The sequence below is a fragment of the Melitaea cinxia genome, chromosome 2 (genome assembly GCF_905220565.1).
Source record: "Melitaea cinxia chromosome 2, ilMelCinx1.1, whole genome shotgun sequence".
NCBI lineage: Eukaryota > Metazoa > Arthropoda > Insecta > Lepidoptera > Nymphalidae > Melitaea > Melitaea cinxia.
The window spans coordinates 10,734,534-10,751,395 of NC_059395.1; the positions used below are offsets into that span (position 1 = coordinate 10,734,534).

Genomic DNA, 16,862 nt, shown 5'->3' on the forward strand with positions numbered 1-16,862 from the left:
CAGTCTAGCAGGAAGTCCATTTCTACACAGTGGAGCAGTCGTAAGTAATAGGAAGTAGTTAATTAGTAGTTAATTATTAGAAATTAACAAATAAAATTTAATTAATAATAATAATTAACTGAGAATATAAAAATAAATAAAAATAATTAATATTTAAAGTAAAAACATAAATAAATAATACATTGGAAAAGATAAACGGAAATAAATATCATAATAATTATGCTAAGTAACATATTTATAATATCAATTCGCTTTTTTTTATTAAACAATTTTTTCAAGAATATACATTCGTGATTTTAAAAGGAGTGGACCGAACCGGCTGATCAGGATGAGACGAGATTTCCTGATCTGGACCTGATCAGGAAATCTCATCTCATCCTGATCATGTCCAGACAAATCTTCTGCGTTACATACCTTATCCGGTCCAGATCAGGCATGCCCGGTCCGGTCCTTCTAAGGAGCACGAGAAAATTTCTACTCGGGTATGAGTAAATATCGCTATCAGGTATTTACGACAACAACCGGGACCGGAGCTTAACTTACTCTCCGAGACACGGTGGAGAGACCCACAAGTACTAACAACGGTGTCGGTGTTTAGGCGCCGGTGTCACGGCACACGCACCATTACACCACAGCGATCGTCAATGTATTACAAAAATATACTAATCATAAGGTAACTTGTTCGTATAATTTACAAGACACAAATATTGGCATAAAACTGTAGAAGAATTATAGAAGTATTGTATAAGTATATTGTACAACTTATTTTATACTAAAGCAGGGTATTATATCGTAATAGTTTCGAAAGTCTGTGAAATATTTTGTTTAAACAGTGACACTCTTTTATTTCGTAAATGGAAAAGGGAATTGTATAATGCATTTGTTATTTACAAAAATGAAGTAACTATTAATCACACAGGCAGACAGAATAAACCCTTGTCAAATTTTAATACGATTTACCCACATAACCTTTAATAAAGCTTGTAACAACCAAATTTACATAAATTATATTTTAACAAAATTTGTATATTACTAAAATATTTACAATTGAACTGTTCAGAAACGCAATATACGTCCGTGATGCTAAGGCGGAAAATTGCGCGCCCTAGGGAGCCGTCAGCTACGCAACACGATACATGTAAATACATGTTTTTATTAAATTTCATTTACAGTTACAGTATTCAGCACAGATATTGTATACGTTTGATTCAATTATATTGACATACGGGTAACTTTAATGGCGGAGATAAGGTGACCTTTATCTATCAATACATCTCAACTCATAATGACAATACACGTGTACACACACATACACCTAGCTGAAACTTTTTTATTTACTTACCACTTTTTCCCATTTTAAGATTTTTTTTTTTTATTATGTATCTTCGTTGTTGCTAACAGACATAAAATATAATGACTGATTATGTAAATTTAAAAAAGTATATGTGGAAACGATCATGTCTATTTAACAGTTACAGAAAATATTGAAAGTCTCAATTAAAACTACCCATATAATAAAATATCCTACCTTTTTATTATGTTTTAGGAATTGATTATTTGATAAAAAAACTTAACACACATTCAGTTATTGACACGATATTTCACGTAAAAACGATATTAGTATTTATCTGAAAATGCTGCTATAAATATTAAATCTTTCATTTATAAGGCCAATGCATTTCCAGGCAATAAAACTTCAACAACTTATCATTCTTCAACATCACGCAATTAATGTGTTCGCCATTACTTACCTACCTATTAATAATACAACGTCAGTTATAACAACTACAATTTAATATTGCTGCGATTTAACTTTACCCTCGACATCATTATTTTTACTTCGCAGCTTTTGTTTATATTGAATATAACAAAAAATACATTACAATTGTATTTATTTTCACCTCTGTAATAAGTCACGTTACTTTTCAACAAGAGGCCGTAGTAGGTAGAATTCGTGTTTCAAAATTTCTTTTCATAAACTCGTTTACCTTATCCTCGTGAATTATAAATGTTTGTAATTTTTAGTTTTTAATTTATAAAGGGTAATATAGACTCGAGTGCCTCAAATATAATAATAACAATACAATACGAATTTTATTTCAATTCCGCAAAATTTTATGATATTCAAATCGAAATTTTTGAAGTCAGAGATGAGCAAATAGCCGCAAATGTCATTAAAGATATAAGAATATACTTTCAAGTTTAACTGTCAAGTGCAACTGATTGTTCAATTTAAAATAGATAACTGTATTCCGATCATCCAATATATCGAACGCGAGGTGGTGCATTTTCATTAAAAAACGGTATATAGCTGCTTGCTGAAACATTTTAATCATCTTTGTAAAATATTTATACAGCAAACGTATTATAACCAACTTTACATCGTTTTTTTTTTGTAGGTGTGTTGGAATTAATTATATTATCATCATTAATATATATTAAGGCTTCCTTTATCATTTCTAAACTTCAAACATCGATCAAATTATTCAAAGCTGCATTAATTTTCACAACATTAAGAGTTCGTGTATTCTATACTAAAAGAAATACATGATTCGTTGTCCTAACAAAAATTGTACAAACATTTTACTCACTCCTGATTTTTGTGTTCCATCCTAATATGGACAATCTCGGCCAAAATAGAAAGCTTGAATAAGAACGGTAACGAACCGTAGTTAGAAGCCTCTTTCCGGAATACGTAAGAGTTTTAGGAAATTAAACTCTCACGAGATTAGAGCTAACATAAGATTAAAACTGATTCTTAGCTCTACATTTACCACCTGAAACTTCTAAAATCTTTTGCTTTAAGTGGATCTTGATAAAAAATGCTCTATATATGTATACCACAAAGTATTTAAAAAAAACCTTTGATGGATAGTATTCTAAAAAGTATTAGAAACTGTAAAATATAAAGAAAAGGATTAAAAAGGTTTACTTTATAAATAACTTTCAAATTGAAATTGTTCAGAAATTGCAACAGTAAATTCTGAAATAAAGTTAAAGGCTACGTAAAACAAACTGTTAGAATAACAAATAATATCAAAAAAATAACTACTTTTAGACAATTTTACGTTTGCTAATTCTTCAGACAGTTCTTTTTAATTGCAGGTACATTGTCACTTATTTATTTTTGTTAGTGGTCATATCGTTATCATTTCGCTCTACTATGTAGTAGTCAAGTACCGCATATTATACTAAAGTTATTTTCGTGTCACTAATGCAGTAATACCTACTCGTTCAAAATGAAGTAGATAAAATCTGGTTTTACACTTTTAATTCAAGACTTGTCTATGTATTTATGACTTTTAAAATGCAATTGACTTAATAGTAGATAATTTTTGCTCTTATTTATGTACATGAGGTATATAAAAATAAATCTTCGAAATGTATGTATGCGAACAACTTCCGAACGACTGCACCAAATTGGATAATTCCTTTTTTGTTGTGTTTGCTGTTGTCAGAACAAGGTTTGTATATAATAAATAGTTATTTAAAAACCTATATATGCATTTAAAAAAAATGTCGGTACGAAGTTTGCCGGTGCGCTATTTAGTTATAAACTATATGTGCTATAAATACAATTTGTATATCTGCAAATTGCTAAAGAGGTAAAGTTTTTATAGATATAATTTTTAAATAATCATCTAAAAATTATATCTATATTCGTTCTCTCGTCTACCTTTTTACCTATTAAGTTAATATAATTATTTTACAATATCATTTCAAATAAAGCAAAAACACGTAAAACTGTAAATTTCAATTCTAAACGGTTACGTCGCGCTTTCTGTATATTCTAAAATAGGTATCTAACTGAAAACTCTAGTTCCTTTTACCTAACATTCCTAGTATATTTATTTTATTTTTTTTCTTTACTAAAAGTAATTGCATCTCTCTTCCTCAAGCTTGGGTACATCAATATACTTACAATCTATGCCCCAATACATTTCAGGAAAATGAGTGATAGTGATGTATGAGTGATGAGTGTAGTTTAATCAGGAAATATTTTAAATAATTTTACTCGACTTTTTAAAACGATTTCTAATGTATATTAAATAAAAGCATTCTAAAAATATATTCTCGGGGACCAATTATTACCGAGTGAGATCCTGAGAGCTTCTCTTGTTACACTATATTATAATTAATGATAGTATCCTGACAAGCAGTTGAAAATTTTACAAGTATAATAGTCTTGCTTTGATCGCGTTTCCGCCCTTGGGTAGACCTCCGGGACAGGGTTAATTTGAGTTATAACAAGTAAAATACTCGAATCGGCTCCATTATAGTTCGTAACATCTTTACCCTTATCAATTGTATTATAATAAAAAATAAATAAATATTTAATAATTGTGTTTGCTCGCAAACGAAAAAAAACCGACTTCAATTACATCGACGAGTAGTACAACGTAGATCGACGAAAAAATAGTCAAGTAACTGCGCGTTATCAAAGATTACTCAAAAAGTAGTTATCAGATCTCAATAAAATTTATATGTGACCACATGACAAACATCACCTTTCGATTATATTAAAAATTATTAAAATCGGTACACCCAGTAAAAAGTTATTGCGGATTTTCAAGAAGTTCCTTCAATTTCTCTGGGATCCCATCATCAGATCCTGGTTTCCTTATCATGGTACTAAACTAAGAATATCTTCTTTCCAACAAAAAAAGAATTATCAAAATCGGTACATCCAGTAGAAAGTTATGCGGTATAATACAACGTAGGTCGACGAAAAAAGCGTCAAGTAAAAACGCATTATTAGATATAACTCGAAAAGTAGTTGTTAGATCTCAAATAAATTTAAATGGGACCAATTGGCACACACTACCTTTCGATTAAAAGAAAATTTGTCGAAATCGCTCCACCCAGTCAAAAGTTCTGATGTAACATACATAAAAAAAAAAAAAAAAAAAAAAAAAAAAAAAAAAAAAATACAATCGAATTGAGAACCTCCTCCTTTTTGGAAGTCGGTTAAAAAATAGTCTAATTTTTATTTTTATTAAGGCTTTTAAAATTATTACGTAATATTTTCATTAAAATATTTTTTACAACTTTAATAAAAAGATATTTAATTTTGTTTTACCTTGTTTTCTATACCTTTTTTGTCCTCTTTTTTGTATAATACTATGTAATTCACTTATAAAATGTTATAAATTGCAATTATTTACTTTAAATTGAAATAATTGAAATAGAAAAAAATGTTTAAGAATTTATTTTAACTCTAAGAAATGTCTACAGAAACAAAACGCTGTTTGTTTTTTTAATTTCATTTACAAAATATTTTCTCGACTCTTAGAAATTATTGGACACTCAATAATATTTCGCTTTATGTAAAATTGATCTGATGATATCTGTAAAGAAAAGATTTATAAGAAAGGTACAAATTGAAAGAATATTTTTACAATTAACAAGAATTATTCGTGCGTTTTTGTTTCTTTTTAACATTACATTAAGATTCATTATTTAAGGCTCAAGGCTCGTCCGAAAAGACATCTCACTACATTCTTTAAGGAAACGTACCTCGTAGCATGACGTAGACGCAACGCCGCCACCACCCAATTTTATTCGATAACCACTAATCTGCTGTCACAAATCATTTCAATTTATATCGCACTATTTATCTCAATCGCTTAAGATTTGCCGACTTCTGTCAAAAAGACGAAACTACTGAAAACTTGAAAGATATAGTCCATTAAAACAGCGGCGCTGCCGTGGGACAGTTAAGCGTAAATATCGCTTGGATAATAAATTAAAGTTTTATTGTCATGTGCACTATTTTTGGTTGGCTAAAACAAGTTTCGAGAGCGCGGAGAAGAACGGCGGGCGCGTGTGATGCCTCACGGCGGACTGGCTCTACACTCTAGGGCTTCAGTGGTGCGGGGCGGCGCGCCCACGCTCGATACCGCCGCCTCCTAGCGCCCTCCCACATTGCAAAAACCATTGAAAAACCAACTGTTTGCTACCAAAATAGTATCCAATACTACTCTTTTAATTATTAGATACAATGTGATGAATGTTGATAAGAAATATTATACATTTCTTTTGTCTAAATACTAGGAATGATGACATGTTTCTTACACGTATACATACTACTGTTTAATAGAAATCACAAATAGTAAATCACGTTTATAAAAATATATATTACTAGCACCCCGCCCCGTCTTCGCACGGATATTTAACAAAAATTTCAAAGTAAATTTTTTTTCCCTATTTTTTTTTTTTTTTGAAATTATGATATAACATAATCATGTCACCCGCGGATAGTGTAGCTTCCAAAAAGTGAAATAATTTTTCAAATCAGTTTAGTTAGGTTAGTTTTGGAGCCTATTCAATGCAAAAAAAAAACAAACCATCAAATATTTCCCTTTATAATTTTAATAATACATAAAAAAAAAATCATTTAAAAACGTACAAAGGCCTTACAAATTAGCTGAATTGAACAAAACTGTCTATTAAAGATCACTTATTGTCAAGTGATCTCTGAAACATACTGGAGTAGGCTTTAGAGAGAATTAACGACTATCTTATTCCGAAAGCGAGACGAACTGCTAACATTAAACTCCTCGCAAAGCGCAGGTTATTTTAAGCCTTTTAATTTATGCACCGTTTACTGAACATTGAACGCTTCACTTCATGCATGCGATGAAGCACGTTTAATGTAGAATAGCTTCTTACATTCAATTTTATATGAAAACTTGTGGACAATCGCTTGAGATTAAACTAAGGAATGAATGGAATGATAACCGCTTAGGCGTAGTGGTGCATGTAGGCACCTAAAACACCGACGGTTTCCGGGTTCGATTCCCGCTCGGGATGGATATTTTTATTTTTACAAATATTTATTTCCGGTTAGGATGTCGGTCCTTGTGGGGGTCTGTCCTTGTGGGTCACTTCACTATGTCTCGTAGAGTTCGATTATTGTTGTGTTGTTGATAAATACTTGAATCGTAAATACTTGAAAGCGATAGTAACTCATAGTAGGGAATATATCCGCCAACCCGCAGTGGAGCAGCGTGGTGGATAAAACTTCAATCTTTCTCCTACATGGAGAAAGAGGCCTATGCCCAGTAGCGGGATATTACAGGCTGAAGAGAGAAAAAGAAGAGAGAAATTACAAAAAAAATCGAAATATTCGAAAAAAATATGGCGACACAAAGTTCGTCAGGTTATTGTGAAAAAAATTGCGTGTTTAACTTTTTTATCATAAAATTAGCGATACTAGAAATATGACCCGTGAAATATCTAATATATAAAATTCTCGTGTCACAGTTTTCGTTGCCATACTCCTCCGAAACGGCTTGACCGATTTTGATGAAATTTTTTGTGCTTATCCGGTATCTATGAGAATCGGCCAACATCTATTTTTCATCCCCCTAAATGTTAGGGGTAGTCCACCCCTAAATTTTTTTATTTTTTAGACAAAATTTTTAATTTCTATTTTTTTAAGATACAACATTAAAAAATACATACAACCCTAAATTTTCAACCCTCTACCATCAACCCCTATTTTTAATAGCGTTTAGCGGCAAGACAACGATTGCCGGGTCAGCTAGTAATGAAATATAATGATCCGTGAAATATAATGAAATATAATCAAGTATGGTAAGGCCTACTGGACCAGGACCCGGTCCGGTCCAGATCAGGATAGCCTGAGTAAAATATAATCAAGTATGGTAAGGCATACTGAATCAGGACCCGGTCCGGTCCAGATCAGGATAGCCTGATGTAAAATATAATCAAGTATGGTAAGGCATACTGGATCAGGACCCGGTGCGGTCGAGATCAGGATAGCCTGAAAGAAATTACGCAAACTGAGCCTGAATCGCGCTATTAGTGTTTTTAAGCGCACTTAGTATACATATATACAGTTATCAGGACAGTCTAGCAGGGAGTCCATTTCTACACAGTGGAGCAGTCGTAACTAATAGGAAATAGTTAATTATTAGTTAATTATTAGAAGTTAATAAATAAAATTTAATTAATAATAATAATTAATTAATAACATAAAAATAAATAAAAATAATTAATATCTAAAGTAAAAACATAAATAAAAAAATACATTGGAAAAAATAAACCGACCGGACCGGCTGATCAGGATGAGGTGATATTTTCTGATCTGGACCCGATCAGGAAAAAATCTGTCTGTTCGTTCCGGCAGATCTCTGAAACAGCTGGACCGATTTTGATGGGACCTTCGCTGGTAGATAGCTGATATAGTAAGGAATAATTTAGGCTACTTCTATTTTAGAAATTTATTTATTTTGTATCTGCGAACTGAACAATAATCTTAAATTCCACGTGAACGAAGTCGCGGTCACAGCTAGTTATAAATATATGTAGGGACTTGTTTATTTTTTATTTTAATTTATCGTGATTTATGCTGTGGGTCAGTGTTTTAATGTCATTTTATAAAACATCACCACAATAATGTTTGCGTGAAAATCAAAAAAAGTAATAGAAACTAATGTTTATAATGACATTAACATGAGCACATTAATCACTGTTCAAAGCGTGTTACTTGCTCATCAATTGGCCTCATTAATTTGTTATTTGATACCTACGTGATAACGCTTTATTAGGCATGCAGCACACCAGTTTCATCAAATTAAGCATTAACTAGAACCTTATTATTTTTGATATTCTTTAATATTGTAAATTGTTCAGACCATTTTTGATTATTATAAATCTTGTTTCTTTCTTATATGGTCATAACAGTTTTTCGATATTCTGATAACATTATTCTGATCAATTGGTTGGTAATACTTTATTATTTAAAAATAGTAACAATTGAATCGATAACGAGTTGAAGACGAGAGAGCTCATCTGGTATTCAAGTTCATATAAGCCTTACAGCTTTTTGTCTCTGGCTAGATAATTTTTATATAGGCTATATAGATTTAGGTCATTCCAGAACTCAAGGCACTGCGTTTCATCATCATAAGATCATTAAATACGAAGCGTTCATAAATACTATTTATTCTGTAGCTAATCTCCGACCGCTCTGGTGTAATGGTGTCGTGAGTTCTATTCCCGCTCGGAGTGGATATTTATGTTTATACAAACATTTATTTCCGGTTTAGTTGTAAGTTCTTGTGGGTCTCCCCACCATGCCTTGAAGAGCACGTTAAACAGTTGATCCCGGTTGTTATCATGTACACCTGATAGCGATCGTTACTCATAGTGGGGAATGTATCCACCAACCCGCATTGTAGCAACGTGTGGTAGATTAAGCTCTTATCTTTCTCATACTACATGGGAAAAGAGGCCTATTCCCAGAAGTGGGGTATAATAAGCTGTGGAGAGCTGTAGCTAATCTTAAGAAACTTGTTTTTTTTTTACATAAAACTGTATGTTTTTGTGTACACATTTACGTGTATGACGATGATTAAGCCCGTAACATCCCACAGCTGGCCATGGATATCTTTCTCCATGAAGGAGAAGGATCAGAGCTTAATCCTATAATAGGATGACAGATATACAAGTACTCCCTACTATGAATAATGGTCGCTATCAAGTGTACCTATATAATATTGTTACGAACACACAAAGAAACTAGCGCCGAACATCAACCGAGACCGACAGCTTAACTTTCTCTCCAAGGCACGGTGGGAAGACACATAGGCACAGACGACCAAAACGGATAAAAATATTTGTACAAATACAAATTTCCTTCCCGAACTATAAAAACATTTACGTGTACTATGTATGATTATATATGATTACGCGTATCTACTAGCGTACTGTGTGGCTACGGTACTAAAGAATATAGCCACCCCCTCTCTTCCCGTGGGTGTCGTAAGACGCGACTAAGGGATAACACAGTTCCGCTACCATCTTGGAACTTAAAAAGCCTACCGGTGGCGGGATAACCATCCAACTGCTGGCTTTGAAATACACAGGCCGAAGACGGGCAGCAGCGTCTTCGGTGCGACAAAGCCAGCCCTGCGGTCACCAACCCGCCTGCCCAGCGTGGTGACTATGGGCAAAACACATGAGTTCACGTTATTTTTGGCGTAAACTTGTGGAGGCCTATGTCCAGCAGTGGACTGTATAGGCTGTAATGATGACGCGTATCTATAATATCATTATCATCATCATCTATAATACAACTTGGGTTAAAAGAGATATTCGTTATTTTATTTCAACTCTTTAACTATAAAATTTGAGACTGAAACTTTAAAATTTCCTGCAATTAACTTCAAAAATGCGAGCTTGCACGGAATTAAAATTTTCTCTAATAAATTTCCATACAAATTATCCCATTGCTCAATTTTACCGACATACATAAAATCTCCTCCTTTTTGAAACCTGCAAAAATAAATGAAATTCTTTCCCCTAATTTATTTTGTTTAATATTCATGTAAATTCAATAGCTTCGGCTCGGCGATGTTGAATCAGTCAATTGTTTACAACACGTTAGTTTTAAAAAGGCACCTGGTTAAAAAGGTCCAAAGCTTTAACAGGACAGCGTCTGAAAGAAAGCTTGTAATGAAATGTTTATGCTAACAGATAGTCTATGGGCAGCTAATACCATTTAATAGTTTTTCAAGTCATCGCTTAATTTACATAAATCCATTTAACTGCACTCAAAGAGACTAACGACTTAACCCTTATTCGTAAAGTAATGTAAGTTACGTTTTAACGTAACATAAATTATACTTATTTATTAAGGAGGCAAAAAAGATTGCATAATTCACTAGCGCATTTCAGCATCGCGTGCAGGGGTTGATGCCATTACTGCGGTCAACGCCACATGCTAGCGCGGTACTAGGCATAACAAAATGGTGCCTTAACACGAGCGGACCTAGATTGTTTTGAATAAAATCCTATATTTGCATGCGATTTTCATTTCGAAGCGGGAAAGACTACGTTTGTATATTTCATTCTGTTATCGTACTCGTTAAGCCCTCAAATGCAAACATCAAAAATATGTCTTAATATTTTATGTAAATACAACACTGAATGTTGTTTGCTAGAGGAATTCGCGTATTTATAAAAATATGCTCCTGTAAATATATTAATAATTATATTAATTCTAATACAAATAATCTACGCATTCTTTGGAAACACTTAAAACAAAATATTACAATCACGAAAAATAAGGAATACCAATTGTCTGAACACCTTAAAGATCCAATGAAAATTAATAAATGTATTCTTGATATTCCTGGTAGTGAATATGTCTCAGCGGGAACTCTTCACTTCTACGAAAATAATAAGTATTGCGCATCTAATTTCTCACTTAAACCAACAGACGAACGTACAGTTTTGAGAATTTTAAAACCCCTAAAATCGAATGCAATAGGGGTGGACGGTATCTCGTTTGATATATTGTTGTCGACGCTGCCTAACAGTCTTGGTGTCGTGACATGAATAGTGAACAGGTCTTTATCTACGTATACGTTTCCTAAAATGTGGGAAATGGCTATTGTAAAGCCTGTGTCTAAGAAAAATAACGTCACTGACATTAAAGATCTACGCCCGATTAGTATATTGCCGTGTCCTTCAAAAATATTAGAAAAAGTAGTATGCGATCAGATGACTGAATATTTTGATGCGAATAGGGTATTGCCCATTACTCAGTCCGGCTTCCGTAGGCTGCACAGTACTACAACGGCGCTTGCAGATGTGTTTAACAATATGCTGTCTGCTCAAGATAAAGTTCAGGGTACTATTCTTATTCTCTTGGATTACTGACGTGCGTTTTATACGATTAACGGAACACTCTTACTGTCAAAGCTCGGGTTTTATGGCTTTTGTCCTGACACGATATCCTGGTTCGACAGTTACCTCAGCGAACGTGCTCAGGTGGTTGAGGTATAAAATCATGATGGTACTACGGTATACTCTGACCCTAGCCCTACATATAGAGGTGTCTCACATGGTTCCAATATTGGTCCATAAATATTTGCACTGTATTATACTGATATTATCAAGAACATTAAACACTGTAAGTATCACATTTATGCAGACGATATACAGCTCTATATGTCTTGTAAGCCTGGCTGATATACGCACAGCTGTCTATAAATTAAATGAAGATCTTGCCCGTATTGCCAAGTGGTCTCAAGCTAATGCACTGACGTTGAATCCAAATAAAACTAAATATATTTTGCTAGGCACCCGATCTCAAGTACAAAAAATGTCGTACTCATCTCCCGTCATACAAATATTAAACGAGCAAATTATTAAGCTGAGGCGCGTAATTTGGGCATCTTGATGGATGAAGGTTTAAAATTTAAGAAACACGTCATACAAACTGCAAGCAATTGTTACTACCGACTGAAAGTTTTATATAAAATAAGAAATTCATTATCTGTTGAACTTCGTGTAAACTTAACGTGGAAGTTTAACTACGCTGATGCCGTGATAGGGCCGTGTCTACTCTCTCGATCAAAAAAACTAATACAAAAAGTACAGAACGCATGTGCCCGATTTCGTTTTGACGTACCTGTCCGTGGGCATGTATCGCTCTTCCTCAACGAGACCAAGATCCTTCGTATGGACAAAAGAATAAAACTACACTTTGCTACTCTTTTATTTGGCATAATTCATTATAGAACGCCGCCTTACCTTTATGATAAACTGCAATGGGCGAGTGATAGGCAGCATAATCATAACACTAAAAGATCGGCGTTCATGCTCATCACATGCGCACACAGAACAGCAGCATTTCGAGGTAGTTTCAGGTACATGGCGACAAAGTGCTGGAATAATTTACCTCCGTCATTACGATTTCTTGAAACGGTTAATAATTTCAAAATTAAACTTAAAAAACACATGTTGGATGTGCAAATACACTGCTAATTTTTATTGCTTTATAAAATATTGGTTACAGGAACACTTACTAATTTAATAAGTATTTACACGCCATGTGTGTGTGTGTATGTATGAGTATGTTATCAAAATTAATTGATTTAAATTGAATTGAAATCAACTTTGTGTGTTCGAGTCTTATAATATGTACAAAAATTCTTATTTTTTTTATGTATTTTTTTTCTATATAAGGTTAAAGATCACTTATTTCTCACAAGAATACAATTCACTTACATGAGAAATTACAAACACTAAAATTAAACAAAAATTTATATGTTGGGTACATCGCAATACAATACGAGTATACCTATAAACAATTCATAGTGGAGACAAGAAATTAACAATATGTAGGGTTACTACCCTAAAAGGCCTTTTACTACCTTAAAATATGTATAAACAAGCTAACAGAAATATGAGCAACTGGAATTGTCATTGTTAAGGAGTTACTTTATGTGTCATTATATTAACAAAAATTAATACACCAATTCATTTTTTTTTTTTTATTTTTTTTTTTTTTTCTTTACAATAAAGACATATTAATTGTTTTGCTTTATCATATGTATATAATTTTAGTATTTTATTATTTATTTATTTATTTATGTGTACCAATATTGAAAATTTATTATTATTCTAGATTTATTAATATATTTTATATAAGAACTGCTTTCCGCCTATCTCTTTACGGGTAATGCTGAAAATCAGCGTTGGAGAGTCTTGATTCTCCCACAAATGCCGAGCGTCATCCATTTCAATGCTCCCATCAGTGCATCGCTATGCAGATTGCCGCTTTCTTTCTTTTTCTTTTTTTTTTTTTTTGATTATACATTTTGCTTATTTTTTCCTTTTTTTTTAATTATTATTGTTGATTTTATGTGGGTAGTTAGTTATCCATGCACGCCGGCCGTCCGTCTTAGATTAGTACGAAACTGTTCCGCTGACTTAGCATTCCCACCGGGCAGTTCATAGTATTAAGAACAAAGACTAAACATAGAGATTAATTAATTCCTAGACTTGTTTTTAAGAAACGTGAATATAATAATATACTGTGTGAGAGTCAGAAATATAACAGCCTCCAAATCGGCAACATGTTTCTCATCTTTCATTTCATTCTTAATTTTAAGTATAAATAGTTTATATATAACCTAACCGACCCGTGCCCACTTCGTTTGGCATTAATTATTATTATATTAACCAAATAACATACTTTAAAGAACAAATTTTATAGCACTTAAATAAATAATATGTTACTCCCGTGTATTTATTATTTTAAATTACAGAACCAAATAACATACTTTAAAGGACAAATTTTATAACACTTAAATAAATAATATGTTGCTCCAATGCCATCTATCAAAATCGAGAAAACGTCGTCGATAGGCTAAAATAAGACTAAATTAATAACGTCGAAAGACTAATAAATTGTTTTCTAATAGCGATAGATGACGCTAGTTTATTTACCATTTTGATATTATATTTTAATCTTTTTCTTATTTACTGAATTTTTTGTTCAATTACAATAAAATATAGCCTATGTCACTCCTGAATAGTGTAGCTTTCTGTTAGTGAAAGATTTTTCATGATCGGATCAGTATTTGCGAAGATTACCCCCTACATACAAACAAAGTTATAAACTTTACCTCTTTATAATATTAGTATAGATAATCCTAATATCCAAGGGCAAAGTTACCAGTTACCTACTATTATTATTTTTAATTTTATGTATATTATGTTCATTGTTTCCAGTGTAATTATTTGTCATACTATCTATATAGTTATATTTTAATAGAATTATTGTTGTAATTTTTATTTTTTGTCTTGTCTGTATATCGATGTATGTGTGTGAGTGTGAATAAATGTTTATTATTAATATTATTATTGTAAATACTTTAGCGTTAAATATAATTCAAGTACAGGAATTTATTTTAAAATTTTTACGTAATACATTAGTAACTAATTGCTAACAAATGGAAGCACATAGTCGTACCGTTTCCACATAGGAACGGAAGTTATTTTCTAACCTACATTGAAACAGCAAGATAGATTAAGTTCCTCCTAATTTATCGCATTAAAATTCAGTACTTGAAAATTAAACAGAATTCCTTTATTTCAATGAATTTTTATTAGGTTCTCCGGAGAACAGTCATTTGTGACGAAATTGTCCATAAGAAGATTACTTAAAAAGTTTTCACCTGGTTTACTGCTATACTACGGGTAATACATATTACCGTGTTTATGCATTTAAATTTTATGTGGTTGATATTTCAGCTGGATGGTAGCACTCACGCTTGCAAGACGGAGCAGTGCGCAGGCGGCGTAGCAAGAAATATGGCGGAGGCTTTGTGGCGCCTACGAGATGGACGCGTGCGACTACTTACTGCCATCGGTGACGACTCAGATGGACAGTACCTACAGAATATTGCACCAGGATTATTATTGGAGGGTAAATATACGTTTCTTTAATTAAAGATGACGCGTTGGCGCAGCTGTCACAGTACTGGCTGTTGCCTTAATGGTCACGGGTTCAACCCCTTCATATAACAAACGTTTGTTTTGGCCATATATCCATACACCTATCATTTAAAAAAAGTTTTGCTATCATCCATTTTTAATTCCCGCCATGTTCGATTTATAGTAACGCCACTTGTTTTTCGAGTTAATCTACGCTAGCTCTTTCATTTGATACCCATATTGTAGAAGTGCATTAAAAAGAACTACTTCAACATCTTGGTTTTCGACGCCATGTTAGATTTAGAATGACGTCACTTACCCTCCTACCTGACGATTCCACTTAAATACATACGACCAAAAATAAATAAATATGTATTTATATACATATAAATAAAAGCTTTTAATAAATATATATATACTAGCTGACTATATATATACTACTATAAGTGTGCGGGGATTTACTTAATAGAAAATAGGGGTTGATCGTAGAGAGGTGGAAAATTAAGAGTAATATAATTTTTTTATTCTAAGTCATGACAAAATAAAAATAAGAATCTTGCCAAATCTATTAAAGCTTAAAATTAACAAAAAAAATATAGGGGTTGATCGTAGAGGGTTGAAAATTTAGGGTTATATGTATTTTTTAATGTTGTATCATAAAAAAAAAAATTTATCTAAAAATTAAAAAAAATGGGGTGGACTACCCTTCACATTTAAGGGGATGAAAAATAGATGTTGTTCGATTCTCAGACCTACCCAATATGCACACAAAATTTCATGAGAATCGGTCAAGCCATTTCGGAGGAGTAAAGGGGTTGATCGTAGAGGGTTGAAAATTTAGAGTTATATGTATTTTTTAATGTTGTATCATAAAAAAAATAATTTATCTAAAAATTAAAAAAAATGGGGGTGGACTACCCTTCACATTTAAGGGGATGAAAAATAGATGTTGTTCGATTCTCAGACCTACCCAATATGCACACAAAATTTCATGAGAATCGGTCAAGCCGTTTCGGAGGAGTAAAACTAAAAACACCGCGACACGAGAATTTTATATATTAGATATATATATATATATATATATATATATATGTGTGTGTATGTTCGAAGATAACTTCATTGCTTATGAACCGATTTTGATAATTCTTTTTTTATTGGAAAGGAGATATCCCTGGTATGGTACCATGATAAGGAAACCAGGATCTGATGATAGGATCTCAGAGAAATCGAGGAAAACTGAAAAATCCGCATAACTTTTTACTGGGTGTACCGATTTTGAAATTTTTTTAATTTAATCGAAAGCCGATATTTATCATGTGGTCACATTTAAATTTCATCAAGATCTGATTACAACTAATTTATTTCTCTCTACCACATGTATGCTGACGATTTGCAAATTTATACTCAGTCAAGTCTCGATAACCTATCCTCTGCTGTGGTTGCCACTAACAATGACTTGGCAACTATATACCAATGAAGTAAATCATATGGATTTAAAGTTAATCCTAGCAAGTCACAAGTCATTGTCATTGGTAATCCCAATATCATGTCGAGAGTTGATTGGGGTAGCCTTCCTTCTGTAACATATAATTCTTCTGTAA

The 16,862-nt window shown here is 32.6% G+C and overlaps 1 protein-coding gene across 1 annotated transcript in view; it reads left to right on the top strand.

Annotated features, from left to right (window-relative positions):
• Positions 1–11,409: 11,409 nt before the first annotated feature.
• Positions 11,410–16,862, top strand: part of LOC123659516 (pseudouridine-metabolizing bifunctional protein C1861.05-like) — a 35,390-nt gene continuing 29,937 nt past the window's right edge. The window contains exons 1-3 of the mRNA XM_045594730.1: positions 11,410–11,562; positions 11,969–12,199; positions 15,079–15,253. Coding sequence (XP_045450686.1) covers positions 11,410–11,562; positions 11,969–12,199; positions 15,079–15,253 — 559 coding nt within the window. The remainder of the gene's footprint in view (positions 11,563–11,968; positions 12,200–15,078; positions 15,254–16,862) is intronic.